A 25,695-nucleotide genomic window follows, 5' to 3' on the forward strand; every position below is an offset into this window, starting at 1 on the left:
TCTTGTGTCGCGCCGTTTTAAGGTAAGGTAAGGTAAACTTCTCCACACACACGAGGTGGTGGGGCAAGGGGGGGCAACCCTCGCGTCTCCACGTCTAACGACAGGAGTCCCACGGCATTTAAAGTGCAAGGCCCGGTGCGCGTGGGTGAGCGGTGTGTGTGTGTGTGTGTGTGTGTGTGTGTGTGTGTGTGTGTGTGTGTCACGTCACTGCATCCTCTGCCGGTTCCTCCCGTCGCCTCTTCTTTGTTCGAATGTTTTTCAATCCATCCTTCACGAAGCCCTCCCATGTAGCTAGCGTTCTTTGCGAATGTCTCGAGATGGCCAGCAGGCGCTGTCTGTTCGCGGCCTGTGCGGGCCGCTCGTCCTCCTCGCCCTTCTTTCGTCCTCCCGTCCCTCCCCTCCACCATGAAATGGTCTCTTCGTCTGTCCGTCCGCGCTCTCACATGCAGATGCACAGCCCCGACCGCCGACGGCGACGCAGGGTGCGAACAACGCGGCCGCCGATACCCCTGCGTACATGAGGCGAGAGTCCTCCCTTCGCGGTTGTTTTTTTGACAAGAACGGGCCCTGCGGCGCCGGCGGCGACAAGCTATGTTTCGATTGTCTTGTTCTTTCGATTTCGATTACGGATTAGTGACGCCACCGTTTCTCTTCTGTACGGAGCTAAGTGCCCCGCCGTCCTCGCAGGAGTCGCTTAGGCGGCTCCCGTGGTGTACCTGTGTTAGTGCCAGTGCGCGCCAGTCCCGTGCCCAGTGTTGTGCTGGCCTTCGTAAAATTCTTCCAGTCCGCGCCCTGTTTTTCTTCATTTGTTGCCAACCAGGGTTCCGACTTTTGGGGGGGAAGGGTAGGGTAGCATCGCGGGATTTGGGTTAGGGGGGTAGCTAGGGGGGTACGAGCTCGCTCGAGGAGCAGGGCTACGCCAACATCGAGGCGCTCATGGAGGAGCTCGACGACATGGCGCTCTCACAGGCAGCCGCCGGCTCCAATGCGGTCCAGAGCAGCTGAACCTGAAACGCTGAAAGGCTACTAGCGCTAGCGACAGGGCACAGGGGAGTCAGAGACACGGTCGCTGTGTTTAAAAAAAGAAAGAAAACTGCTCATAACAAGAAATCTCACACTCGAGGGCACGACCAATATTCCACATGGGTGCTCATGGGAGGATGCGTGGGCCGCACTCGACCACAACTGTTGGCAGCGGCAGCGAGGAGGTGGAGCTGGCCGAGCTCTCACCAACAGACAGCTCGATACTCGAGTCTTCCTGCACGCCGCCCTGTTGTGACTTCTGCCGTGGTCCTGTAGGGTGCTGTAGCCCATATCTGAAGCGCGCGTGGGCGGCATCTCGGAGACGCGCAACCGCGATGCGGCGGCGAAGGAGCTGCCACTGCCGCCGCAGCATCCCCGCGCTGCACGGTGCCGCTCCCATGCCACGCAGCACGAGGCGCAGGCTCACCGGGCGGTGCTCCTCCGACGGGTAGAGCGGCACCGCCACCGTGTCGTAGAGCTTGTACGGCGACCGCTGCAGGACCTGCGGCGTCTGCTGAATAAAGTGCCGGAACGGGCGGCCACCGCAGCTAGGGTCCTGCTCGTGGACCAGCACGATGGCGATGCGCCGGTCCATTGCGGCTTGCACGAGGCGAGCGACGATGCCGCCCGCATCGAGAAAGGTCTTATCGTTCAGGTAGAGCACGAGCACGACGTGTCCTGAGAGAGGGGCCGCGCTGGCTCTCTCGAGCGCCTCCTCCGCATCGCGGATCATAACCGTCTCGGATGCAGCAGAGCCGTCCCCCTCCCGCGCCGCCGCCTTGACCTCGTCTGCTACGCCAAAGGCGCCCGTGTTGCCGCGGCACACGAGGATGGTGACGGGGCCGCTGAAGGCGACGGGCCCCGCCTCGCCGGGCACCATCACTCCTTCAGCAAGCTCGGCCGGGTGGCTCGCGTAGTGAGGAGAGTGCAGCAGCATGCGCAGCGCGACGGCCTTGAGCGACTCGAGCTGAAAGGCGTTCACCCGCACCCACACGATTGGCTCCGCCTCCTCAAACACGCGCGCGAGCATCTCGTCTGGCCCGCGGTAGGAAGGGTAGGCGGGCGGGGCGACCTCGACGCAGCTCTCGCGGCACTCGGCCTTCAGCGCCTCGATCGAGGCGCCGCCCTTCGCCGCGTCGGCCTCGAAGATGGGGATGAAGGGCCGATTTGAGGCGAGCGCCGCGTACAGCTCGCGGCGACAGTTGAAGCTCTTGAAGTAGCCGGCGCTGAGGAAGACGAGAAAAGACATCGCATCGGCCACCGCCTCCTCGAGCCTTCCCACATCGTCGAGGTTATCGACGTCGAGCCAGATCCGAACGCCGGGCAGCAGCAGTTGCAGCTGGCGCACGACGGTGTGCGTCTGGTCCTGGCCAGTCCCCCACGCGTGCGAGATGAAGCCGTGGAAGTGGCACTCGGGGCACAGCTCGAGGGCGGGAGGGCGACCGGTGGAGGCGAGGCGGATGGTGGGCGCTTGGACGGCGCTGACTGTCTTGAAGAGGACGACGAGCAGCGACGTAGCGAGCATTGCGGCGGTGAGCGCGATGACAAACTCGCTCGCGCCGCGCGCGCTGTCGAAGCCGACGAGGGTGTAGCACATGTTCTCGTAAGCGGCACTCTCGCACAGCTTAATCACCGTGCCGGAGATGAAGCAGCAGGCGAGCAGCAGATTGGCGGTGCACGCGAGATAGAGGTCGTCGACGCGCTTGAAGGGCCGTGCGAGGGCGAGGGCGGCGAGGTAGAGGGCCGAGACGAGAGACGCGACAACGAGGCGGAGCAACTTGCTCGAGCCATCGTCGGTTTGGATAAAGAGCACCAGAGACACGAGGAAGAGCTTGCGGCCCACATCGACGACCTCCCAGAAGAGGAAGTCCGGGTCGTAGTCGCGCCAGAGGAAGCGGCTGGCTCGGGCTGTGGCCCCGACTCGCTGCGCCCGCACTTCGGAGCGGATCCAAAGCAGGAGCGCCAAGAAGCCCAGCGGCACGAGGACAGACCAGAGGGTGAAAAAGGCCCAAAAGTACGGCTCGAGACCGGACGTGACGGCGTCGCATGTGAGCGACTTGTCGGCCACCAGGAAGCTGATGCGTTTGCTTGTGTCGTCATCGTAGCCAAAGGACTCGCACAGCCTCGCGCTGAAGATGGAGCGCGAGACGGAGGGGAGCACGAGGTAGGCGACAAGGATGGCCCAGTAGAGCAAGCGATTCAGCGTCGCGGGAACAAGAGTGCGACGGAGGCTGCTGACGCGACCAGACAGAAGCCACACCGCAAGGGCGTAGCAGGCGAGGGCGGCGGCACCGAACAACAAAGCTGCGATCGGCCACAGGCCTGCAACCAGGAGCCGGTTTCGCATCGATCCAATGCACGCGCCCGGATAGGTGAGGCCGATAACGTCGAAGCTGAGCAAGTCCATAAACTCGGTCCAGCGCGTAAAGACTTCGTCGAGGCGGACACCGTAGACAGGCCCGAACATCCCCACGATCTGGTAGAAGCTGACCAGGATCTTGAACTTGGGCTGGAAACCGACCTAGGCAAGGTATACGTGTTGCCACACACGCTAGTGTGGTGTAGCAACGAGCTACTCCCATCCTATTAGGCAGAAAGCCTACGGCAAGTAACGTGCAAGAGGGTCGGGATTGCGTGTCCGGGGAGGGGGGCGGGGGGTCCGTCGCCAACCTGCGACTCGACGATGTCAAGACGTGCGCTGAAGCGGCCCCACGCCTCGGTGCGGGCGAGAGCGCGGTACGAGAGGAGCGCCGTTCCTGCGAGAGCAACGACGACTCCCGCCAGGATGCCGAACCGCCCCCCTGTCGGGCAGTCGACGCAGCCTCGCTCCGCGCGGCTGAAGTACTGCTCGTCGCTCACGCACCACTCGCAGAGCGGGCCGGTGTGGCCGGCGGAGCAGTACGGGTCGCCATCTCCGTCGGTGAAGTGGCGGCCGATGGAGGGCTGACCGGAGACCCCAGGGCACGTCTCTGAGTCACAGCGGTGAAGCTCCGAGGTGGCGTCGGAGGCGCGCCAGTAGCCGACGTCCACGCCGAGGGACGCGAGGGCGGTGCCAGCGCTGCAGTTGGCGTGCGGCGGGCACGGCTTGCAGTACTCGGTCGGTTTCTGAAAGACGTCGCCCGGAATGGCGCTCGCGTCCTTCAAGTAGAAGCCCTCCTTGCAGATGGAGCAGGTTTTGTCGCCGCTCTTGGAGCTGAGGGGGTGTGGGCAGGGGATGCACTGGCCTTGGCCGGGATTGGCGGCGTAATAGCCCGCCTCGCACTCATCGCATGAGTGGCTACCGTTATTCGAGTAGGATCCCGCGAGGCAGTCCTTGCACTCACTCAGCCCGGGCTCGGCTGCGAAGCTGCCCTCTCGGCACGGCGTCTGCTCGGTGGAGCCCGTGGTGGCGAAGTAGCCGGGCGAAGTGTCGGTGCACTCGCCCGCGGCGGTGAGGTTGGTCGCATTTGAGAATGTTCCCGCGAGGCAGGGGCGGGGCACACTTGTCCCAACCGGGCAGTAATGGCCAGCGTCGCAGGGCTGCGCCTCATAGGTCGCCTCCTCGGGGCATTGGGAGCCGGCAGGGCAGCGGCCGGCGCAGCTGCTGCTCGACTGGTCCTCGGGGTCGGCCGAGCCGAGTAGGCCGGCGGCGCAGGCGAAGGGGAAGTCCTGGTCGACGGGCTGCAGCGGCAGCTGGTAGAGGTTCTTGCCGAGGAGGGAGGGGTCGCCTCCGGTCTCGTTGTTCCAGTTGCAAGGCTGCACAAAGGTAGGGCCCTGGCAGTACCACTCGCTTCTGGTGTCGAGGGTGAGTGCGCAGTCGTCGCGGTGAGCGAGGCAAGCCGTCTGTTTAGCCTCCTCGACGTACGGATTGTAAGCGCACGCCCCTCGGTAGACCTCGCAGCGCGCGTTCGGCAGCCAGCGGCCGGCCGGGGCGGGGAGTGCGTAGGAGACCTCGCCAGCGAGCAGGAAGATGGAGCTCCCCTCCTCCTCGGCAGAGCAGCCGCTGATGAGGGTGCCGTCGCTCAGGGAGGTGCTCCCGCCCGCCGAGTAGAGGCCGCCGCCAGACTCTGAGGCGCTGCAGTCAGAGATGTTGGAGCGGGCCAGGCTGGCTGAGCCCGAGGATACGTACATGGCGCCGCCTTGCTGGGCACGGCAGCCGGAGAAGGTGGAGTCGGTCACGACGAGGTCGCTGGCCGTGTATGTAGCTCCGCCGATATGGAGGGGAGGCGCGAGAGGCGGCTGTGGCTCTCCTTGCCTTTGCTACTCACCGCTTCCCCCCCTCTGTTGGCTTGGTTCCCCTCCGACGCACCTCAGCCGAGCATCGCGTCACGGTCGAGCCGATTAGCGAGACCGCACCGCTGTCAGATGCGTAGACGACACCGCCGCGCTGCGGTTGCGAGGAGAGAGCGGGGTGAGTCAGCCGTGGCCCTCGCCATCTCTCACGCCGCTGCCGTGCGGCGCTGCTGGAGGCAGCTAGCTCTACGCGGCGCACTCCAGCAGAGCATCGCGTCACGGTCGAGCCGATTAGCGAGACCGCACCGCTGTACCTCACGAAGACGAAGCCGCCGTCCTGCGGTGGCGAGGAGAGAGCGGGCTGGGGCAGCCGTGTCCCTCTCTTTCTCGCCCCGCCACAGGGGGCGGGAGCTCTACGCGTCGCACCTCAGCTGAGCATCGCGTCACGGTCGAGGCAATTAGCGACACCGCACCGCTGTCATATGCGTAGACGACGCCGCCGTCCTGCGGTTGCGAGGAGAGAGCGGGGCGAGGCAGCGGTGGCCCTCTCTCTCTCTCTCTCTCTTCCCCCTTTTGCGCTACTGGGGGTGGCTAGCTCTGCGCGGCGCACATCGCCAGCCGAGCAGCCCGTCACGGTGGAGTTGATTAGCGAGACCGCGCCGCTGTACAACGCGTAGACGACGCCGCCGTCCTACGGTTGCGAGGAGAGAGCAGGGTGAGGCAGCCGTGTCCCCTCTCTACCTCTCGCCCCGCTGCCGTGCGGCGCTGCAGGGCAGGCGGCTAGCTCTACGCGGCGCACCTGGCCAGCTGAGCAGTCCGTCACGTTGGAGCCGATTATCGAGACCGCACCGCTGGACTGCGCGTAAACGACGCCGCCGCCCCACTGCGGTTCCGAGGAGAGAGCGGGGTGAGGCGGCCGTGGCCCTCTCTATCTCTCGCCCCGCTGCCGTGCGGCGCTAGGCGACGCTGCTGGAGGCTGCTAGCTCTACGCGGCGCACCAAGCCAGCATGGCAGTCCCTCACGATCGAGTCGATGATCTCGACGTCGCCTGCGCCGTTCGCTTTCACAACGCCGTAGCGCGCCCACCCGTTGACGAGGGTCAGCCCCCGCAGGGTGAGGCTGCAGCCGTCCGAGAGGTAAAAAAACCCGGTCTTGCCCTGGCCGTCGAGCGTCGCGCCCTCGCCGCTGCTGGTGACGGTCACCTTGATGCTGCGGTTGCAGCTGATCTGGCTGCTCAGCTTCAGGTGCGCACCTGGCGCCAGGTAGACGTTGACAGCAGCGCCCTGGATCAGGGAGCGGAGCTCGACCTCGGTCGTCGCGGCGACAAGGCCGGGGATCAGCGGCGGCAGCGGGGCCAGCGGCGGTAGTGGCGGGGAGGGCGGCGGTGGAGGCGGTCGTGGCGGGGGCAACGGCGATGGAGGCGGTGGAGGTGGCGGCGGCGGCAGCGAAGGCGGTGGTGGCGGGGAGAGCGGCGGTGAAGGCGGCGAAGGCGGCCGTGGCGGGGAGAGCGGCGGTGAAGGCGGCGAAGGCGGCCGAATCGCCCAGCAGACCTGACAGCAGAGGGAGGAGGGGCATCAGAGACGCGTAACAGGGTGGGGCGAGGAGCCAAGGACACACCTTCCAGCCCGACCTGACACCGCTGCCACCCGATCGCCACTCGATGACGCCATCCTCCGCCACCGCGCCTTGCGGCCCCGAGGAGCCGCAGTACTTCGTGCCGTTGACGGTGAGGTAGTCGAAGAAGCAGACGCTGAGCCAGGATTCCACATCAAAGGCGACTGTCTCCAGCCCGACCGGCGGCACGCCGCTGATGGTGCACGCCTCGTTGTTGCCGTAGCTGTTCGGGTAGTTTGGCGACGCGGCGCACGAGCCGCCGTCGGTGAGGGAGCACGGGCTGCGAACGTTGACGGTGTAGGAGAAAACTTCCTTCGGGATCGGAGGCGACGGCAGCGGAGGCGGAGGTGATGGCGGAGGCGGCAGTGGGAGCGGGGAGGGAGTTGACGGCAGCACCGGCGGCGAGTCAACCGACAGCGGTGCAAGCGCTGGTGGTGGCGAGGTCTGCCGAGCTTCCGGCCGCGACAGCAGCAGTGGCAGCGCAAAGACCATAAACACTGTCTGACGGAGACACAAGGCTCTGCACGGAGAACGAGCAAGGCCAGAGTGGGCCCGGCGGCAGAGGATTGCCATGTCACGCGCCAGTTTTCTTTTTCTCCTATTTGCCGAGCAAGTGACGCGAGAATAGCTCCACCGTTCGTGGAGGCAACCGATGCGAGTCGACTGGTCTGTGTCATCGTTCGTGGTTTCGTATCAAGAATACTCACTCACTCATACATGAGCACGGAGCAGGCCGCTCCCGGCCCCACGCTGCGCCCACGGCCCGCGCGGCCGGCGAAGCCGCCCGGGAGCTCAGGCGCTACCGCTCCGCTTGCGCACTCTGCTAAAACGTACGGAAACAGCACATTCTTACTGACAATCTATCAGATCACTTGGCGACAGTGATCGTAGACTTAGCTCCTTTAGCCTCCCTCGCCGACTGCTCAGAGCCGACGTGGCCGTCGTCGTCGAGATCGAGCCCTGTCAGCTTCTCGGTCAGGTTGAGCGCGTCGCTGAGGATCCCGCCGACTCCTCCTCCGCCTGAGCCGCACGCCGCGTCGATCCTTTCGAGGATCAGGCGGTACGACACGTCGGCATGCGGGCCGCCGTGCAGCGGGGTCGCGATCGGGCGGTAGATGCCCGCCTCACGCAGCGCGGCGGGCGTCGCCGCGATGATGTCGTCGAAGGTGGCGGCGCCCGCATCGCCGTCGCGCCGCTCGTGGACCAACACGAACGGCCGGTCGCCCTCCAACGCCTCATGCACCTACTCACAGCAGCGGCGTGAGGAGACGCCGTTCGCAGCAGCGGCCAGTCTCGCCCTCCCAACCGCCTCACCTCGCGGCCGAGCGCCTCCGCCCGCTCCCCCGCCGCAAAGGTGGCGCCGTTCAGGTACAGCAGAAAGGCGCACGCCGCACGCGCCTGGGCCGGGTCGTCCGTGCTGCGCAGCTGCTGGCCACTGGCCTCGGCGATCCCAGCCGCCACCGCAGCCGCGCCGGCGTTGTCCCGCGAGAAGTAGACGTGAAGGCTCCTCTTGGTCGCGAGCGGCGGCGGCGGCGAGCGGAGGAGGTCGCCCGGGAGGAAGATGGGCTGGTCTGCGCCGGCCGCCTTCCACGCGCGAAGCAGCTCGACGATCAGCAGCTTCATCGAGCACATCTGGAAGGGGCGCAGCCGGTGCCACGTCACCAGCGGCGCCGCGAAGACATGCTCGCGCAGCTCGTCGGGGCACTCGGCACGGTGGACGTCGAGCGGCACTCCGCCGTGCGACGGGTCCGTCTCCAGCAGCAGAATCAGCGGCCTCTTCCGCTCCACCTATCCACAGCCCTCTGTTCTCGGCGCTCCGCGCTCTTCTCAGCGCGAGCGGCCTCTCTGCTGAACCGCGGCGCGCAGCTCGCGCAAGCAGTTGTGGGAACGCATGTAGTCGGAGGCGGGTGCGCCTGTTCACAGCTAGAGGTGTGAAGAGACGCTGTTCACGGGAGGGAGCGCATGTAGTCGGAGGCGGGTGCGCCGTCGGCGACGGCGGTCGAGCCCGTCAGCAGCACGATCACGGCCTCCGAGTTGCCAATGTGCTCCTCCAGCCGCGCGGTGTCGTCCAAGTTGTCGACATCAAGGAAGGGCGAGATGTTTTGCACGTACCTGCAGATTTGGGGAGATATGGGAAAAATATGGGGAGACCACAATGTTTTGCACGTACCTGGCCGCAATACGCAGCCGTCATGGCGGTGCCGTGGACGTGTCGAGAGGGGGGGGAGAGGGGGGGGGCTGGTCCAGGAAGGGTCCTGCTGGGGAGATCACCTCGCACCCAACGCGGAGGCTTGCTCGAGATATGGGGGAGATATGGGGCGATATGGGGAGATCACCGCACCCGACGCGGAGGCTCGCCAGGCACGTCCGAGCTCCGGCGCGCTCCTCGCACTCGTCCCGGCAGCTGCAGCTCTTGCCTTGCTCGCAGCCAGTGTCGCAGTCCTCGGCGGCCTTGAGCACTGCCTCGAAGCCGCGCCTGTACGACGATGCCTCGGCTGTCTCTCGGCTGCATCTCGGCTAAATACCGACTGAAACCGACGAACCTCGGCTGCATCTCGGCTCTATCTCGGCTGCATCTCACCTGAATCTCGGCTGTACCTCAGGTGTATCTCGGCGCCTCGCGGCTGCATCTCGGCTGTATGCCGACGGACACCGACTGAGACTCGGCTGCATCTCGGCTCTATCTCCGGCCAGAGCCGCGCCTCGCCCAGTTCTCGCTGCCAGAGAGCAGCCCAAACACGAGCGGCTGCAGGCCGTCCTCCTGCGCGAGATATGGGGAGATATGGGGAGATATGGGGAGATATGGGGAGATATGGGGATATCGTCCTCCTGCGCGAGCGCGGCGGCTGAAGAGTAGACGGAATGGTCGGACGCCGCCGGCGCGACCATCACAGTGCCGTCCGCCACGGCCTGCTTGCTCGCGTACGACGTCAGCCCCGAGCCATACGGGCCTAGCAGGAAGTCGGCCGACGCAAAGCCGCCCGCCTCCGAGTGGATGAGGCGTGAAGTGGCGTTGGTGACTTGCAGCTGGCTGCTGCCGTCTCCGAGGAAGACACACTTGACGCCGGCAACTTGAGTGGCGTTGATCCGGATTCCGCCGCGCCCCACCAGCATTCGTGCGAAGAGGTCGCAGTTCCGCCGCACTTGCATCGAGATGGAAGAGAACTGGTCGTCAGGTTGCAGCGACGCGGGAGCGCCGACGATGATGACGCCGGCGTCAGTCTCAGATTTGCAAAGCTGATCCACGTCCGTCTCATACGCCAGGTGCGGAGTGCCCGCTGGCAGCGCCGGCACAGGCGACGTGAGTTTTTGCCAGCAAAAGTTTGCGTCGCACCGCTGCTGTGAGAGGCCGAGATCGTTCCTCGTCACCGAGATGAACGGCACGTCCTCCTTCCGCACGCAGTCCTCCAGATCCGTTTTTGTCAGATCCGTGACTGCAGCCAGGAGGATCGAAAGCGCCATCCACGGTCGAAGCTTAGAGTCTTTGATCCGCCGTGCGATGCGAATTCAGTCCCAGCAAGCGAGTCGCCAAAGCAGGCGTTTAGGGAGGGGTGTACCTTCTGTGCAACGATTTTCGAGGTAAGAACACCCCCTAGACGCGACGCCCCCCGAACCCCAGGGACGCCCAAAACCGCCCACAGCAGCCCCACAACCCTTAAACAGTACTCGGCACAACCACTCAAAGTTGGCCTCCCCCGGAGGTGTTTCACATTAGGGGCACCCTCCGGCAGGCCGCCCTGAGCCCCCTAGGCGGGCCGCCGCTGCTCTAGCGCGCAGCGACCCGATGGGCAAGGGGCCCCTACCCACCACAGACACCCTCACGCCCTCTCCCCCGGCCCGCCGCGGCACCGAGGGCGATTCTGCGCGAGGGATCGCTTCTGCGGAGCCGCAGCGGCCGGCGGCGGCGCCGCCAGCGCGGCCCGCGCGGCCGGTGGCGCCGGTAGCGCGAGCAACGGCATCGGCGATGGCGCGGCGGTCGGCGAAGGCGCGTTGGGCAGTGCGAGAAGTGGCTGCCGCCCTCCCGACGGCGGCGGCAGTCACTTCTCGCGACGAGCGTGCCCGGCTTCTTTAGCAGCAGCGCGTCTAGTTTTTTGTGAGTGCGTTTTTCGCGCCCTTGGCGGCGCCGCCGAGCACGGCGATGGCGCCCTGGAGCTCGGGGTTACTCAGCCTTGCCTACGAGGGTGGGGACCAGGAGCGCCGAGCCAGTGGGAGGGCAGGCAGGTATGGCAAAACTGCGAGCTCCCGAGGACGTCTGGCGCCGAGTGCGTCTGGCACCGGGCACGGAAGCTCGCACTCGGCCGCACGCGATAGTGCTGCCGCGAGAACGCCAGCCATGTACGATATGTCTCGTGTACACTCCTCCTGGGTCATGGTCGGTCATATGCAGGACGGCCAGAGTCGCCCACATCGCCTACGCGGTCCCGAGTGTGGTCAGACTGATACACCGCGACTCAACGGTTGAGTGCGGCCAGCGCACACAAAAGTCGTCGACTGCGGCCTGGCGCGGTGATCATAGGTGCTGGAGACCAGGCAGTATGGGCCTGCAACCTGGCCACGCATGAACTCGGTACCTACATTCGCAGAGGCCCGGCAAGGGTGGGATCTAGTAGAGTGATTGCGCGCTGAGACCGTACTCCGTGGGTCGCTGGAATGACCTGTAGGGAAGTTCAGTGCCGCTGCTCGACTCTCCAGTGTCACAGCCGATGCCTGTGACCTGGCCACCGCCGCACGGTGCTTGAAATCGGCGCCTCCTCGGGTGTGCCCTCATAGACAGTCTTCGGCGGCGCGTAGTCGACGCGAGAGCTGCCCTACACAGACGTCTACTGTGAACCACCGACGAATAGAGCACAGGTTTTTGGCCACGAGATCCGCCTTCGAGGTCGAGCCGAGGCTGCCGGCGTCGTCTCTGCTGCTCTGGGCATCACCTGCACAAGCCAAGCAGACTTTGTTGCAAAAGCGGAGGCGGGTCGACGCGCCGTGTGTTGGGTTCCCATCTCGGCGCGCGCGAGTCCAGGCCGAACCGACTAGCTGCCGCCGCAGCGAGTGCGGCTGGGCTGCAGGCAAACCTGTAGCAGGCGCTCGGCACGCTGTCCGGAGGCGCTGTGGCTCACAGGGCGAGCGCCTGTGGCTCGCGAAAAAAGTGGAGAAGAATTTACACAAAACATAGTGCGTAATGCAAATGCATAATACATAATTCATAGGAGTTATGTGACACTCGGTCGTAACGCGCATCCATTCGCCTATGTATTATGTATCTGTGTTATGCATTCACGCGCCGCGACGCGCGAGGGTGGGAGAGGGCGACGTATTTTGCAAATACGTAAATGTACACGCCCTAGGGTTACGTTGATGATGGCGCAAAATCCCAGCAGATTGACGAGGGCGCAAAATCCCTTATACTAACTCTCCGAAAAGAAATCGCAGCACACCCGGCGGATTTCAAACGTGGTCTGTGGCCTGTTGTTCCCGGGTTGTGGAGTGGCCGAGGCCAGCTGGCCGAGGCTGAAGCCCCAAATACCGAGCGTCTCACCGTGTGACGATGTCGTGCCCCGAGTTTGAAGCGATGGGGAAGGTACGCACCACCTCCCGCCGTGCCCACGCACCTTTGATCCGATTCTTGCCCTTTGCCTCACCTCGCAGTACGCTGGCAAGTGGGTCGATGAGGGCAACGGAGATTGCGGGTACACCATGACCGAGAACTGCCTTTGCTACACGTGCATCTGCTTCACCTACAAGGGCTGCCCGTACTCCGGGTCGAATGCCTGGAGCTGCGGCACGGGGTGCATCATGGGCCCTTGCATCGGGCTGACGTACAAGGACGAGACGATGACGCTCCGCTGGCTGTGCTGCCCCGCGGACACGTACAAACGCGCCAGTCCCAGCTACGGCGGTCCCCCGCCTGCCGGCGAGATGGCTCGGTGACTCTGCGGGCCACGTCGAGACGTGCAGTACAGTCGAGCGGTACAGCAGCCGCGACACCGTAGTACGCTCGGCGGTGTAGAGAGGCGCCTCTGGTAAGAGGGGGTGGTACGGCTTTACGGACACCACTGTAACGGCCGTTCCGGGCGTTTGAACGCGACCTTCGGGGGCAAAGGCATGGGCTCTATGGCTCAGACTGGACTCCTCTTGGTCCCTTCTGATGCCCTAGGCCACACCTGGGCCTTACCTGGGGCTCTAGGGGCCGGGCAGGGTTTGCCCTCCGAAACTGGCATGGGGAACCTTAATGGCTTCATTCGACATTGTGCTTACCTGAGCACGCAACCTCCGCATCCCAATCTGCCTGCCCCGCCATCCTCGCCCTCCCTCCCTCCCTCCCTGCTGCCTAGCCCCCCGACCGAGAGCGAGACCCCCCCCCCCCCCTCCATCCAAACAAACCCCTTCCTTCTCCCTTCTCATTCTTTCTCCAGCTAACCCTCTCGACCACGCCCCCTAAAGCAACTCGCTCCATAAGTAAGTGTAAGTCCTCAAACCTTCCCCCACACACACGCCTCGCAACTCTACATCGTGAGTTGCCACAGACTGCTCGTCCTGGACCTAGTTTTCCACCGCGCGCGCGCGCGCCGCGCGGCTTGAAGCCGGCGCATGAGAGTGGACGCCGGAATCCCGCTCCTCGCAACAAGCGCGTTCTTGGCGTTGATGCAGGCCGCATCAGCTTGCATCGCCTCGTACTCGCGCAGCAGCGCCTCGTTGGCCGTCACGGGTGCCGCTGCAAGCTGGTGCAAGCCGTGGTCCGCGTCAACGACCGTGGCAGTCGCCGCCGCCTCACCGTCGGGGCTCTCGGCCTCGCCGCTCGCCACACCCAGGACCCCCTCCGACCCCTCCACTGCTGGAGCCACCGCCGGTGCCGGTGCCGGTGCCGGTGCCGGTGCCGGTGCCGCCACCGCCGTCTCCGTGTCCATGTCCGCGCCCACGTCAACAGTCGCCATCGGTGCACGGCGACCAACCTCAACCTCAACCTCAACCTCCACCTCAACCGCACTGGGACCGGGACCGGGACTCTTGCCTGCCTCGCTGATCGCCGCTGCAAGCTGATGCAAGCCGTTAGCGCTGTCCGCCTCAACGGCCATGGCAGTCGCCGCCGCCTCAACACCGTCGGGGCTCGCCAAACCGGAACCCTCGGCGCTGGAAGTTGCGGGGTCGGTGGATGTGACAGCATGCCGCGCTCCCTCGTCCGGCTCGATGCCGAGGTACTCGCAGCGACGCACACGCCGTGCACGCAACCTCGCCTCACGCTCCGCTCCACTCTCCGTTGCCATCGGAGCCCTTTCGAGTGCGGCCGTTGTTGCTGTCCGCTTGCGCGCCGCGTTGCACTCGGCGCGTGCTGCGTCGCGCTCGTCGAGCTCGTTGCAGCGCTCGAGCAAATACCCCACGGCATCGCCCTCCGACATTTGCGGATACGTCTCGAAGTGCGTCTGCCTCAGCAGCGTCGCCTCGTCCGCGTCCTGCAACATGGCCTGTCCAGCGTCGAAGACGTTCTGCCGGTGAACGACCACGGCGCGGTGCCCGAGCTTGTTCATAAGCCAGCCCACGCCTCTCCGCCGTCGCGATCGCCCTCGCCGCAGCCGCCTTGCGCAGCTCCGCGCGCGCCGCCTTGAAAGCCGCCGCCGGCGGGCGCCGTCGTGACCGCAGCGTGGCAGTCGCGCGCTCGATGCGACCCGCAGCCGCCGCCAACGCCGCCGCGTTCGCCACGTACTCCTCGTCCTCGAGCACCATTGTCCGCCACGCATCGCTGTCTTTCGGCACGTCCGACGGCCGCTGAACCTCGAAGATCGCCGGCACGCGAGTCTCCGCCAGCGAGTCCCCCGGCTCGATGTCCTCCGGCGGGCGGTCCATCTCGGCCGCGCCAACCTCCAAGCTGCCGTTGTCCGCGTCGTACGTCGACTGCACAGTGCTGCCCGTGGCCTTGTTGTGCTGCGCCTGCCGCGTGCCGAGGTAGATGCCGAAGCTCTTCACCACCATCGCGATGCTATACCGACGGAGCGACCACAGTCCAAACGCATTCGGCTTGTAGCCTAGCCTCAGGCCGGCGCGCTGCACAGCATCGAATACACGTGCTGCGCGAGCAGCGCCTCCTTCAGCCGCACGCGCCCGCCGCTCCCAACCTCCGGCAGCGATGGGTCGTCGAGCACACCGGCGTTGTACCGCCACGCGTCCTTCTCGCACGCGTCGTGCATCTCCTTCCAGCTCTTGTACACCGTATCGCGCAGCCGCACGTAGCCGTGCGACTCGAGCCTCGCCTCGAGCGCCGCCAGCTGCCTCTCCGTCAGCCCCGCGCGGCACGCCCGGTACCGACCGAATCGCATCTGCATTGCCTTGAGCACCGTGGTCGTGCGCCGCACTGGCGACACCGCGTTGGCCGTCACCGCCGAGCGGAAGAGGTAGACCGAGAAGTACTCCTTCTTCACTCGTCGCCAGTTGAGCTGCATCTGTGACGTCGCCTCGCCAGCGCACACGCCCGTGGCCTTTGTCAACACGAGCTTGCGCACCTTGTGCACCTGAGAGCGCGACGGCACGCGTCGTTAGAGCGGCTCACAAACACCACGCATCCCGTCGCTGCGTCGCGCGCTCACCACATCACGCACGCGCAGCGGGTTCTCCTTCTTCCATCGCACGGTGCGCTCATCGTGCCGCGTCTTCGCCATCATGCCGATGCGTGCCGCCGAGCTCTGCATGATGGCCAACGCCGAATGCGTAATGAGGTCCTCGTGCACGCTCTCGATGCTCTCCTGCTCGCCGATGAAGAGGTCCTGCAGCTGGAAGATTTCCGTGCGGTACACGTGCTGCCGCTTGTACACCTCCTCGGTCTGCGCCACAAGCTGCTCTGCGCGCTCCTCGTCCTCCATGGTCGCAGCTGGCGCGGACGCGGACGCGTACATGGCTTTGTACGCCCGGAAGATCGTCGACCAGTACTCACGCCGCGCTGCCACGCTCAGCTCGCCGAACGCGGGGTACTTTGTCTGCCAAAGGTTGTTGGCCATCTCAGCGACGTAGTTGCGAACCGCATTTTTCTGCACGCCCTTGCGCCGCACCCCGCGCTGCGCGAGACACATGCGCTGCCGCTCGCGACATCTTCGACATGTACTTGACCACCTGCACCTCGCTCGGATACCCGTCAATCACCTCGCCGCCCAGCTCGACGAACCTATCCCACGACCGCTCAGCCGTCTCGAGGTGCTCAAGCGTCGCCTGCACGAGGCCATTGCCTTGCTGCATCGCTCGCGCTACCTCCTCCTCGACAGCCTTATCCTCGCTCGAAGCTTCCGCTACCTTTGCACGGGCAATCTGCACGGCTTGCCCTTAGGTGCAATACATGGTGCTACATGCCACTCTGTCGCAAACGCCCCGCACGGTTGGCGAGAGGCCGGCAAGCAGAGCGAGAGCGGTCCGCATCGTAGAGAGCGGTCAGGGGAGTGCCGAGGGCGATGTGGGGATCCCCGACGGCGACGCCGAGAGATGCCGACGACGTCCATCCAAGCTCACCCAGTGAGATGCTCCAAGTAAAGCATTGTGGACGGATTTGCTGTGGCGCATCACTACTTTATCTGGGCTTCACTTCCTAGCATCCGTGAGGATACATTGGAGCGTACTAGGGTCCGTCTGGAGTCGTCGCGTGCCTCCACAAGGAAGAGCTACGCAGTACCTGACATCCCCTTGCTGGGGTCCTGCCACTAAAGGCGGTGGGTTGGGACTCGATCAGCTTGGACGACCACGGGCACGGAGGCAAGCCTCAACGCCCCGTGGCCTGGCCGCGTCGCCGAAAGGGATCGCACCACAGACCAGAGAGAGGGAGGAGCTAACCATGCGGAGAGCCCTCAGAACGACCCCCCTCATTCCAGGAGAGGGTGGGTGGGGAAAGCGAAGAACCGGCGCAGCCAGAGTGCTGGCGCGGTCGCAGAGCCTGGCGCGGCCACAGAGCTGGCACGGCGCCGGGCCAGGAAGAGCAGCGAGAGAGCTGCAGGAGCAGCACGCAAAGAGCGCGGCCACGAGGCACGCGGAACGTGCTTGGACGTACGTCGCGTCCTGAGTGTTCACGGAGAAAAATCCGTGAAGACTGGCAGGAGGGATGAAGACCCTTCATATGAGAAGACGCTCCTCAGTGAGTACCTGCGATAAAGTAGTAGCCTCACACGAGTTGGGGCCCCTACCCCAATCGTTGACGGCGAATAGTTCGACCGCACGCTCCTCTGCTACTATCGCGCCTCCTCTGCCTGCTCCCACGACATCGCCAGCATGCTGACAGTAGAAGCTCCGCAGCACGCCGGCACGGCGCGGACGGCAGCCTGCCTCTCCACGCCTGCCCTGCTCGCCTTCGCCCTCTGCGCCGCCGGAGCCGGTGCCGTCGCCTGGCATCTCGTCGCCGCCGCGCCCGCCGCCGCCCGCCCTGGCATCCCGCTCTGCTCCAACTCGTGCTCCAAGCTTTTGGCGCACCTGAGCGCCATCGGAGTCACCGACTATACGGGCGAGGGAAGCACGCCGCCGCCCGCCCGGCTCCTCGACTCCCCACGGAGCTCCTCGCGCGCGCCCTTTCTCGCTGCGACCCCCTCGACATCGCTCGCGCCGCGGCCGTCTCGCTGCTGTTCTACGCCTCGCTCGCAGCGGAGGGCATCCGCTTGTGGGCGCAAGAGCGCGGCTTGGAGCTGCCGGCGCAGCCAGAGGGCGAGAGCTGCGCCGTGCGGTGGCTGTGCTTCGCTGCGCTGCTGCGCGAGGCCAACCCGCCGGCGAGGCTGGCGGCAGGCCACTTCCACAGCTTCTTCATCGACGGCGAGGGGCGGCTGTCCTCGTGCGGCAAGGAGTCGGGTCTGACGCCAGGGTTACTCGGCCACGGGGAGGGCGTGACGCGGCTCAACACGCCGACCCGCCTCCCGTCGGCGCTGGGTGGCGAGCGTGCCGTGAGTGTGTCGGCTATTGTGCAAAGCCTCGCCCTCACCACTGACCGGAGCCGTCTGGAGCTGGGGCAATGGAAGGCTAGGCCAGTTGGGCCACGGCGACGAGCAGTCCCAGTGGCAGCCCAAGAAGGTCGAGGCCTTCGCTGGCCAGCACGTCGTCGCTGTGTCAGCTGGAGCATTCCACAGCCTCGCCATCACCGCAGACGACGCTGTTTGGAGCTGGGGCAACGGAGGCTGCGGCCAGATGGGCCACGGCGACGCGCAGGACCAGCTGCTGCCGAAGAAGATCGAGGCCTTCGCTGGGCAGCGCGTCGTCGCTGTATCGGCTGGAAGCGGCCACAGCATCGCTGTCACCGCTGACGGCGCTGTCTGGAGCTGGGGCGATGGATATGCTGGCAAGCTGGGCCACGGCGACCAGCAGAGCCAGCTGCTGCCGAAGAAGGTCGAGGCCTTGGCTGAGAAGCGCGTCGTCGCTGTGTCGGCTGGATTTGCGCACAGCCTCGCCATCACCACCGACGGCGCCGTCTGGGGTCGCAACTTTGAGTTTTGGCTCGAGGTGCTGCAAACGCCCGACATCGCGCTCAACGGCGGCCCTCTTTGGTACGCCTCACCCTCTCCCGCCCTGCTCTCCGCATCCGACCGGACCCTCACCCTCCCCACGCCCCAGGAGGAGCGTGCGGGCTACATGGAGGACACCTCGTGCGACGAGTCCGAGGACGAGGACGAGGACGAGGACGGCGAGGCGCCCGCACCCGCACCCGCACCCGCACCCGCACCTGCACCCGCGCAGCGTGCAGGGAAGCGTAAGGCTGCACCGCCTCGAGCACCGCCGACGCGCCCGCCAGACAGCAGTGATGACGATGGCCCATCATTGCATGCGCCAGCACCGGCGCGGGCAGGGCGGGGGGCCAAGCCGGCAGCCAAGGGGTCCGCACGGCGCAAGCCGCCAGCAGCCAAGCCAGCAGCCAAGCCAGTCATGTCGAAGCGTCAGCGACGGAAGTGACCTGTACACACTGCATGAGTATGATGTATGAATCGTGTGTGTGTGTGTGTGTGTGTGTGTGTGTGTGTGTGTGTGTGTGTGTGTGTGTGTGTGTGTGTGTGTGTGTGTGTGTACTATTGTACGAGATTTGTACATTGCGCTCTTGTTTGGGGGCTCTTGGGCAGCAGCTCACAGCTTTTTGGGTTCTCGGGGTCCGTTGGCCTCTTTCGTAGGGAAGAATTTTGATACCCGTCAAGACGCCTGCTGGGGGCAGCTTTGCGATGAAGCCGTTTGTTCCCCCCAGCAAGGCACACACAAGACAGATAGGAGGCGAAAGGGGATGGTGGTGGGTTCGACGAGGAGAGAGGGAGCGCGCACAGACTGACGTCAGCTCTGCTCCTGAAGTACACCTCTGAAAGGCACCTTCAGAGGTGTAGTGCACCTCTGAGGCACCTCAGAGGAAACGCTGCACTTCTTTTATCGATCTCGTCGCCAGACTCCGATTTCTCTTTGTCGGGCCATGTGCCGCTCGCTCGTCCGCCCAAGTGACTCGGACGCGCGGTCGAGGGCACCCCACCGTTCCTGGGGCGCGCTGGCGCTCGCCCGCAATCGTCCCCCACCCATCCACCCTTTTGTCTTTGAGGCTGTCGCTCCGAGAAAACTTGTCTCGCAGCTGCGAGAAATTACCTTCTCGGGTCCGTTGGCCTCTTTCGTAGGGAAGAATTTTGATACCCGTCAAGACGCCTGCTGGGGGCAGCTTTGCGATGAAGCCGTTTGTTCCCCACTTGTCAACAGCAGGCGCTGGCGCCAATAACGTATCGGCGTTCTCCCACGTGATGTTGACCGGGTGGGCGGGTGGTCATGGAAGGTATTTTAAGGACAGTCACCCAGTCCGATGGAAGGTATTTTAAGGACAGTCACCCAGTCCGATGGAAGGTATTTTAACGTCAGTCACCCAGACGAATGGAAGGTATTTTAACGTCAGTCACCCAGACGAATGGAAGGTATTTTAACGTCAGTCACCCAGACGAATGGAAGGTATTTTAACGTCAGTCACCCAGACGAATGGAAGGTATTTTAACGTCAGTCACCCAGACGAATGGAAGGTATTTTAACGTCAGTCACCCAGACGAATGGAAGGTATTTTAACGTCAGTCACCCAGACGAATGGAAGGTATTTTAAGGACGTCACCCAGTCCGCAACGAGAGCAACCAAAGGAGGCAATGGATTGCGTTCCCGGGCCCTGCGTGGTATTTTAACGCCGTCACCCAGGCGAGCATGGGCATGTAGTTCATGATGGTATTTTAACGCCGTCACCCAGGCGAGCATGGACAGGTAGCTCACGATGGTATTTTAACGCCGTCACCCAGGCGAGCATGGACAGGTGGCTCACCCCAGGCGAACCGTTGAGTTCGAACCGGCGGCCACGTGATCGCACCAAGTTGATTGAGCGAACTTGTCGCTCTCTGATGCGATTACGTGCCCAGCCCTGTTGGATCGGCGTAGTCGGTCGTCGAGGGCGGGCTGAAGTCCGTCCGATGACCGGCGGCACTGCCGAAGACGTAGACGCTTCGGACCATTCCGGGTTCGAGGGGGACCCCATCATCGGGCGGCGTCCTGGGCCGGGAGATACGCGACTGATCTGAGCTGTTGGAGGCAGGGTACCACCGGCGCGTCCCTGGCAGCTGGAAGTCCGAGCCCGTGGGTGACGGCGGCTCGTGCCCGGCGGCGAGGGCGGCGTCGTGTGCACTGAGAGCGTCGGCTGTGAGTCGACTTGCGAGAGCGTACGGCGCCTGGCCCCATGCCCTCCGGCTGGCTGTTGCCGACAGCAGTTAACACCTCCGCAGTTGCGTCGGTCGCGCCACAGGTAGAGACGTTGAGCTCGACAAAGTCTTGGTAGTTGTTTCGGGCCATCAGTCCGACAGGAGAGGGCCAGCGGTCGCCTCCTCGAGCTGCCCATGCCTTCGCCGGTTTGGAGTATCGTCGCCGCCACCACCATGTGCGCCCAGGAAAAGGAGGGCTCCCCACTGAGGACGGTCTGCGGGGGGAGCCGAGTCGCACGGAACGACCTCCTGATGGGATCGCCCCTCCTCGCTGAGGGCGATCTGCGGGAGGAAGGGCCCCACCTCTCCCCACTGAGGACGGTCTGCGGGGGAAGAGGTCCTGGATCGAACAAACCTTGCCTCCGCTCAGGACGGCTGACAAGGACGGCGACCACCGCATGGAGGTGTCCATTGATCCACTCGGGGGCTGGTCCCAAGGGTCACAGCTCAGGCCGAGCGGCCGCCGGTGCGACGACGAGGTCCTCCCGCCACGGGCTCCGGCGGGGCCCTCGCCGCTCCCCACTGAGGACGGTCTGCGGGGGGAGAGGCCGGCGAGGCGCTCGAGGTGGATGCCGTACAGGTTGCCCGGGTTTGGCGCGGAGCCAGGCCGCGATGGCGTGCCCGAGCTGGATGCCGTACAGGTTGCCCGGGTTTGGCGCGGAGCCGGCCGTGGTGGCGCGCCCGAGCGTCTGTTGAGAACAGGCGATGTAAGTTAGCAGCAAGTGGCTGAGTTTAGTTAGGTTGAATTTCGTGCGGGCAGGGCTGGGCAAGCGCTGTACTAGTCCGTCGGCGTCGACGGCGCCGCCGCGCCGGCTCGCTGTGCGTCGGAACGCATCCTCATCCACGTGCACCGTGCTGAAAACGCCGAGGTCGGACAAGGCACCGAGGATGCGGCGCCAAGCCGCGGCCAATACGGCCAGCCGCAAGACGCTGAGCCTGTCAAAGTGGGTGGCCACAGCGGGCTCGGGCTCACTGAAGGGGAGCAGCGCACTGATGGCGACCCACTGCGGAATCTGGACCCACGACGGTTGCATCCCCGGAGGAGGAGGGGGCAGATTGAGGAAGGCCGGATTGCCCACCACAGACCACGGAATGAAGCGCAGGGTAGAGCCTACCACTGTTGAGTCGACGGGTATCACCAGTGGCTTTGCGGGATCGGGGTGCTGCTCGGCCGGAATGCTGAGCTCGGCGGCAGTGAGGTCTGGCATCGCAGCGCCGGTCGTCTCGTCGAGGGCTACCTCTCGACTCTACTCCCGTGTCACAACAACGAGGCACGAGAGCGTGCACGACAGAGCGACGGCGCAGCGTACCGCCGTCCAGCTAAAAAGCGGCGGCCGACGGTTGCTGCGCAAAGTGATCAGTTCTAAAATAGGTGCCGGGGCCCAACGGATAGATGAATCCGGGGCACCCTCCGCTCGAATCCCTGGCCGGGGGTTCGAGGTGGCCCCCACCCTGGGGCCTCCCATCAAAGGGACTGCGGCAGAAGACGCCCAATCTTGCACAAGTGCAAGAACCATACCTTTGAGGCGTGGAAGGACTAAATTCTTGCAGGGTTTCTTCATTTGCTGGCTGGCTAAGGTACCTATTTTTCTTCATTTGCTGGCCTCAGGTGTGAAGGCACAGTCGAGTTCAGCCCGCGCCTGCACGGCCCCCAGCGGTGAACGTGCGTATGAAAGCTGTGCTGCTCATCGGAAACTTCTCGGGCAGCCTCCGGCCGCTGACGCTGTCGCAGCCGCTTCCGCTCCTCCGCTTTTGCAACCGCTCGCTCATCTTTCACCAGCTCCAGGCGCTGAAGGATGCCGGCATCTCGCAAGTCGTCATCTGCCACCCGAACAAGGAGGCGCGTCCCGCACAGCGCCGCCGGTGCCCGGCGGGCGGCGTCCACCCTCCCCCTCGCCGGTCACGGCGCCGCGCGGTCGGCGCAGGTGCCGGCCGACTGGACAGCGGCCATCGAGCAGCTGAGCGGCGAGCTGGGGCTCAAGCTCGTCTGCTCGCAAGAGACCGAACCGGCGGGCACCGCCGGCGCGCTCAAGCACGCGGAGGCGAGTTCGTCGCCGCCCGGCGGCACCAGCCGGCGAGGCGCCCAGTGCCAATCTACTCTTCTCGCGGTTCGTACTCCTGTAGGCGCTCGTCACCGACGACGGCACCAACGACGCGCCCTTCATCGTCGTGAACGCCGACGTGCTCTGCTCGTACCCGCTGCGCGACCTCCTGCTCGCCCACCTCAAGCGCGGCCGCGAGGGCCACGAGGGCGACCCTTCTCGGAGCCTTCTCGGAGCCTTCTCGGAGCCTTCTAGGCACGGCCGCGAGGGGACGCTGCTGACGACCCGCTCAGAGGAGCCGTCCGAGTACGGCGTGGTGGTGGTGGACGAGAGGACGGGAGGCGTCACACCCACTTCGTGGACCGTACTGGCGCAAGACCTTTCCTAGACCTTTCCTGGAACCTTCCTGCAGGCATCACCCACTTTGTGGACCGGCCAGAGACGTTTGTGTCCGACCGCATCAACTGCGGCGCACTTGCTAGACACTTCCGACACCTCCTAGACACCTCCTTTGTGTCAGACCGCATCGACTGCGGCGCCTGCGCCTTCTCGCCCGCCATGTTCGAGGAGAGGGGGGGAGTGCAGCTACTATGCGTCTATCTCTTCTCGCATATCTCGCCATATCTCCCCATATCTCCCCATATCTCCCCCACATCTAGGCGTCTATGTCTTCTCGCCCGCCATCTTCGAGCGCATCCGCGCGAGCTCGCGCGTCTCGATGAACGAGCTGCTGCCCGCGATGGCCAAGGTGGAGGAAGCGCACACGCACGCGCGCGCATGCACGCACGCACGCACGCACGCACGCACATCACCGCTCACCCACGCGCACCGGGCCTTGCACTTTGAACGCCATGGGGCTCCTGTCGTCTAGACGTGGAGTCGCGAGGGGTCGCCCGGCCCCTTGCCCCGCCACCTTGGTGTATGTGGAGAGGCTGACTCTGCCTCACCTTGCCTCACCCTGCCTCAACCTTGCCTTAGGCGGGGTAATCTCCCCATATCCCCCCATATCTCCCCCATATCTCCCCCATACCTTCCCCATATCTCCCCTCACTTTGCCCCCCGCCTTAGGCCGAGCAGCTCAACTCGATGCTGCTCTCGGGGTACTGGGCCAAGCTCACCTCGACCCTTCTAGGAGCCTTCTCGGAACCTTCTGGGAGCCTTCTAGGTACTGGGTCAAGCTCACCTCGACCCGCTCGTACATGGGCGCCGTCGCGTCGCACCTGGAGATCGCGCGCTACCTGGCGCCCGCCGCCCGGCCAGACACCTCCTCCCACCACGCCCCACACACCTCCTCGACCCGTCCCACGCTTGCCAGACGCTTGCTAGACCCCGCCCCACACACCTCCTCGACCCGTCCCACGCTTGCCAGACGCTTGCTAGACCCCGCCGCGCGCCGCCAGACGCCCGCCCTCGCGAGTCGACGGCGGACGTCACTGTCACCCCATCTCTCCCCCATATCTCCCCAGATCTCCCCCATATCTCCCCCATATCTCCCCATATCTCCCCCATATCTCCCCCAGATCTCCCCAGATCTCCCCCATATCTCCCCATATCTCCCCCATATCTCCCCAGGCGCCCGCCTCGCTCGCCGAGTCGACGCCGGACTTCACTGTCACCGGGAACGTGATCCTAGAAGCGGAGTACGTGTTCCTGTATCCCAACTCGCCCTCGAGAGCGCAACGTCTTCCACTGCATTCGATCGCCTTCGGCCGCATTCACCTGCACTCACCGCCTCCGCCTCTCTCGTCTTCACGCGGTGCTCTGAAGACGCTGCACAGTCCCGTCTCCCCGCCCCCGAGGCTGACGCATTCGGCACGTAGGCTGCCCATATCTCCCCATATCTCCCCATATCTCCCCATATCTCCCGCCCCGAGGCTGGCGTGTTCAGCACGTAGGAACGTGATGGTCCATCCGTCCGCAACCATCGGCAAGGTAACCCTAACCCTACCCCTACCCCTACCCCTAACCCTCCCTACCCCTAACCCTCCCTACCCCTACCCCTAACCCTAACCCTAACCCTAACCCTAACCCGAACCCTAACCCTAACCCTAACCGCAACCATCGGCAAGGGGTGCGTCGTCGGGCCGGCGGTCGTGATTGGCCCAAACTGCCGCGTGGCCGAGGGGGTGAGGCTCGCGCCCTGTAGATGTGCGGCCACCTCCTCACTCCTCCGCGTACTCGCCCGTCCTCGCATCGCGCCGTGCGCCGTTCCATATCCCCCACATCTCCCCCACATCCCCCCACATCTCCCCCATATCTCCCCATATCTCCCCGTACTCGCACCGTGCGCCGTCCCACGCCGTGCGGGTTCACGCGACCCGCCAAGAGCCATCCCCTACCCCACGCGCCGTTCTCCCTCCTTCTAGATGTCGAGTCGCGAGGGTCGCCCGGCCCCGCGCCCCACCACCCTTGTGTGTGTGGAGAAGTGTACCTGACCTTCCCTTCCCGTAGGCTCGAGTCGTGCACGCTGCTCGAGGGCGCCGCCGTCGCATCGCACGCCATCATCCGCGAGTCTGTCCTCGGCCTCGGCTCCTCCATCGGCCGCTGGTGTTTCGTCAACGGGTCAGTCCTCGGCGAGGCTGTCGAGGTGAGACACACGCACACGCACCCACGCGCACACGCACGCACGCACGCACACGCACACGCACACGCACACGCACACGCACACGCACACGCACACGCACACGCACACGCACACGCACACACACGCCGCCCTCTCCCGGCAGCTCTCCCCCCCCCTTGTGTGCCCGGAGACGTTTCCCGGACCCTTCCTCCCCTCGAGGTGTGCGAGGCGCTGCTGCTCAATGGCGCGACGGTGCTGCCGCAGAAGCAGCTGGAGCGGAATATCCGCAGCCCCGAGATTGTCATCTGAGGGCCCCGAGATTGTCATCTGAGGGCCCCGAGATTGTCATCTGAGGGCCCCGAGATTGTCATCTGAGGGTGGCGCGGCGGCTGCGTGCTCGTGAGGGCGGCTTGGGCGGTCCGCGCCGTGCGTGAGTAGTTTTGAGAACGCACAGTCACACGCACCACGTCTCGTACAACGTGCGAGAGTTGCGGAGAGTTGCGTGTGCTCCCAATAGGAATTGGGAGCGGCAGTTGTGCCAACTGACAA

At 64.9% G+C, this 25,695-nt stretch overlaps 4 protein-coding genes across 4 annotated transcripts; 2 read left to right on the forward strand and 2 right to left on the reverse strand.

Annotated features, from left to right (window-relative positions):
- Positions 1-914: 914 nt before the first annotated feature.
- EMIHUDRAFT_100757 (hypothetical protein) lies at positions 915-10,311 on the reverse strand (the record flags this gene model as incomplete). Its single annotated transcript, XM_005778213.1, has 14 exons — positions 915-1,007; positions 1,451-3,544; positions 5,312-5,389; positions 5,495-5,572; positions 5,662-5,739; positions 5,846-5,926; positions 6,035-6,118; positions 6,234-6,283; positions 6,488-6,785; positions 6,853-7,350; positions 7,784-8,092; positions 8,164-8,637; positions 8,844-8,961; positions 9,590-10,311. The coding sequence occupies 14 exons, from the start codon at positions 10,309-10,311 to the stop codon at positions 915-917; spliced, it is 5,055 nt and encodes a 1,684-aa protein (XP_005778270.1).
- A 2,077-nt stretch (positions 10,312-12,388) lies between these two features.
- On the forward strand, positions 12,389-12,771 carry EMIHUDRAFT_206017 (hypothetical protein; the record flags this gene model as incomplete). The annotated part of the gene is made up of 2 exons (XM_005778214.1): positions 12,389-12,421; positions 12,490-12,771. The coding sequence occupies 2 exons, from the start codon at positions 12,389-12,391 to the stop codon at positions 12,769-12,771; spliced, it is 315 nt and encodes a 104-aa protein (XP_005778271.1).
- Positions 12,772-20,981: 8,210 nt separating this feature from the next.
- Positions 20,982-21,749, reverse strand: EMIHUDRAFT_206021 (hypothetical protein; the record flags this gene model as incomplete). Its single annotated transcript, XM_005778215.1, has 2 exons — positions 20,982-21,023; positions 21,120-21,749. The coding sequence occupies 2 exons, from the start codon at positions 21,747-21,749 to the stop codon at positions 20,982-20,984; spliced, it is 672 nt and encodes a 223-aa protein (XP_005778272.1).
- Positions 21,750-22,202: 453 nt separating this feature from the next.
- On the forward strand, positions 22,203-25,691 carry EMIHUDRAFT_354141 (mannose-1-phosphate guanylyltransferase). The gene is given in 15 exon segments (XM_005778216.1): positions 22,203-22,381; positions 22,467-22,583; positions 22,666-22,782; positions 22,852-22,924; positions 22,996-23,052; positions 23,243-23,331; positions 23,652-23,683; positions 23,749-23,831; positions 24,163-24,206; positions 24,483-24,501; positions 24,639-24,714; positions 25,035-25,170; positions 25,366-25,435; positions 25,458-25,634; positions 25,645-25,691. 14 exon segments carry the CDS (start codon positions 22,211-22,213, stop codon positions 25,475-25,477), a joined length of 1,104 nt encoding a protein of 367 aa, XP_005778273.1. The 5' UTR covers positions 22,203-22,210; the 3' UTR covers positions 25,478-25,634; positions 25,645-25,691.
- Positions 25,692-25,695: the final 4 nt, after the last annotated feature.

Source organism: Emiliania huxleyi, assembly GCF_000372725.1.
Source record: "Emiliania huxleyi CCMP1516 unplaced genomic scaffold EMIHUscaffold_25, whole genome shotgun sequence".
NCBI classification, from domain to species: Eukaryota; Haptophyta; order Isochrysidales; family Noelaerhabdaceae; genus Emiliania; species Emiliania huxleyi.

What these genes read in the sequence shown, in the direction of transcription:
- EMIHUDRAFT_354141 (XM_005778216.1), top strand. Translation starts at nt 22,211, where the DNA reads ATGAAAGCTGTGCTGCTCATCGGAAACTTCTCGGGCAGCCTCCGGCCG. An exon ending in GTCCGACCGCATCAACTGCG is followed by an intron (nt 23,053 to 23,242) that starts GCGCACTTGCTA and finishes CCCCACATCTAG; the next exon opens with GCGTCTATGTCTTCTCGCCC. An exon ending in CGCGCGCTACCTGGCGCCCG is followed by an intron (nt 23,832 to 24,162) that starts CCGCCCGGCCAG and finishes CCCAGGCGCCCG; the next exon opens with CCTCGCTCGCCGAGTCGACG.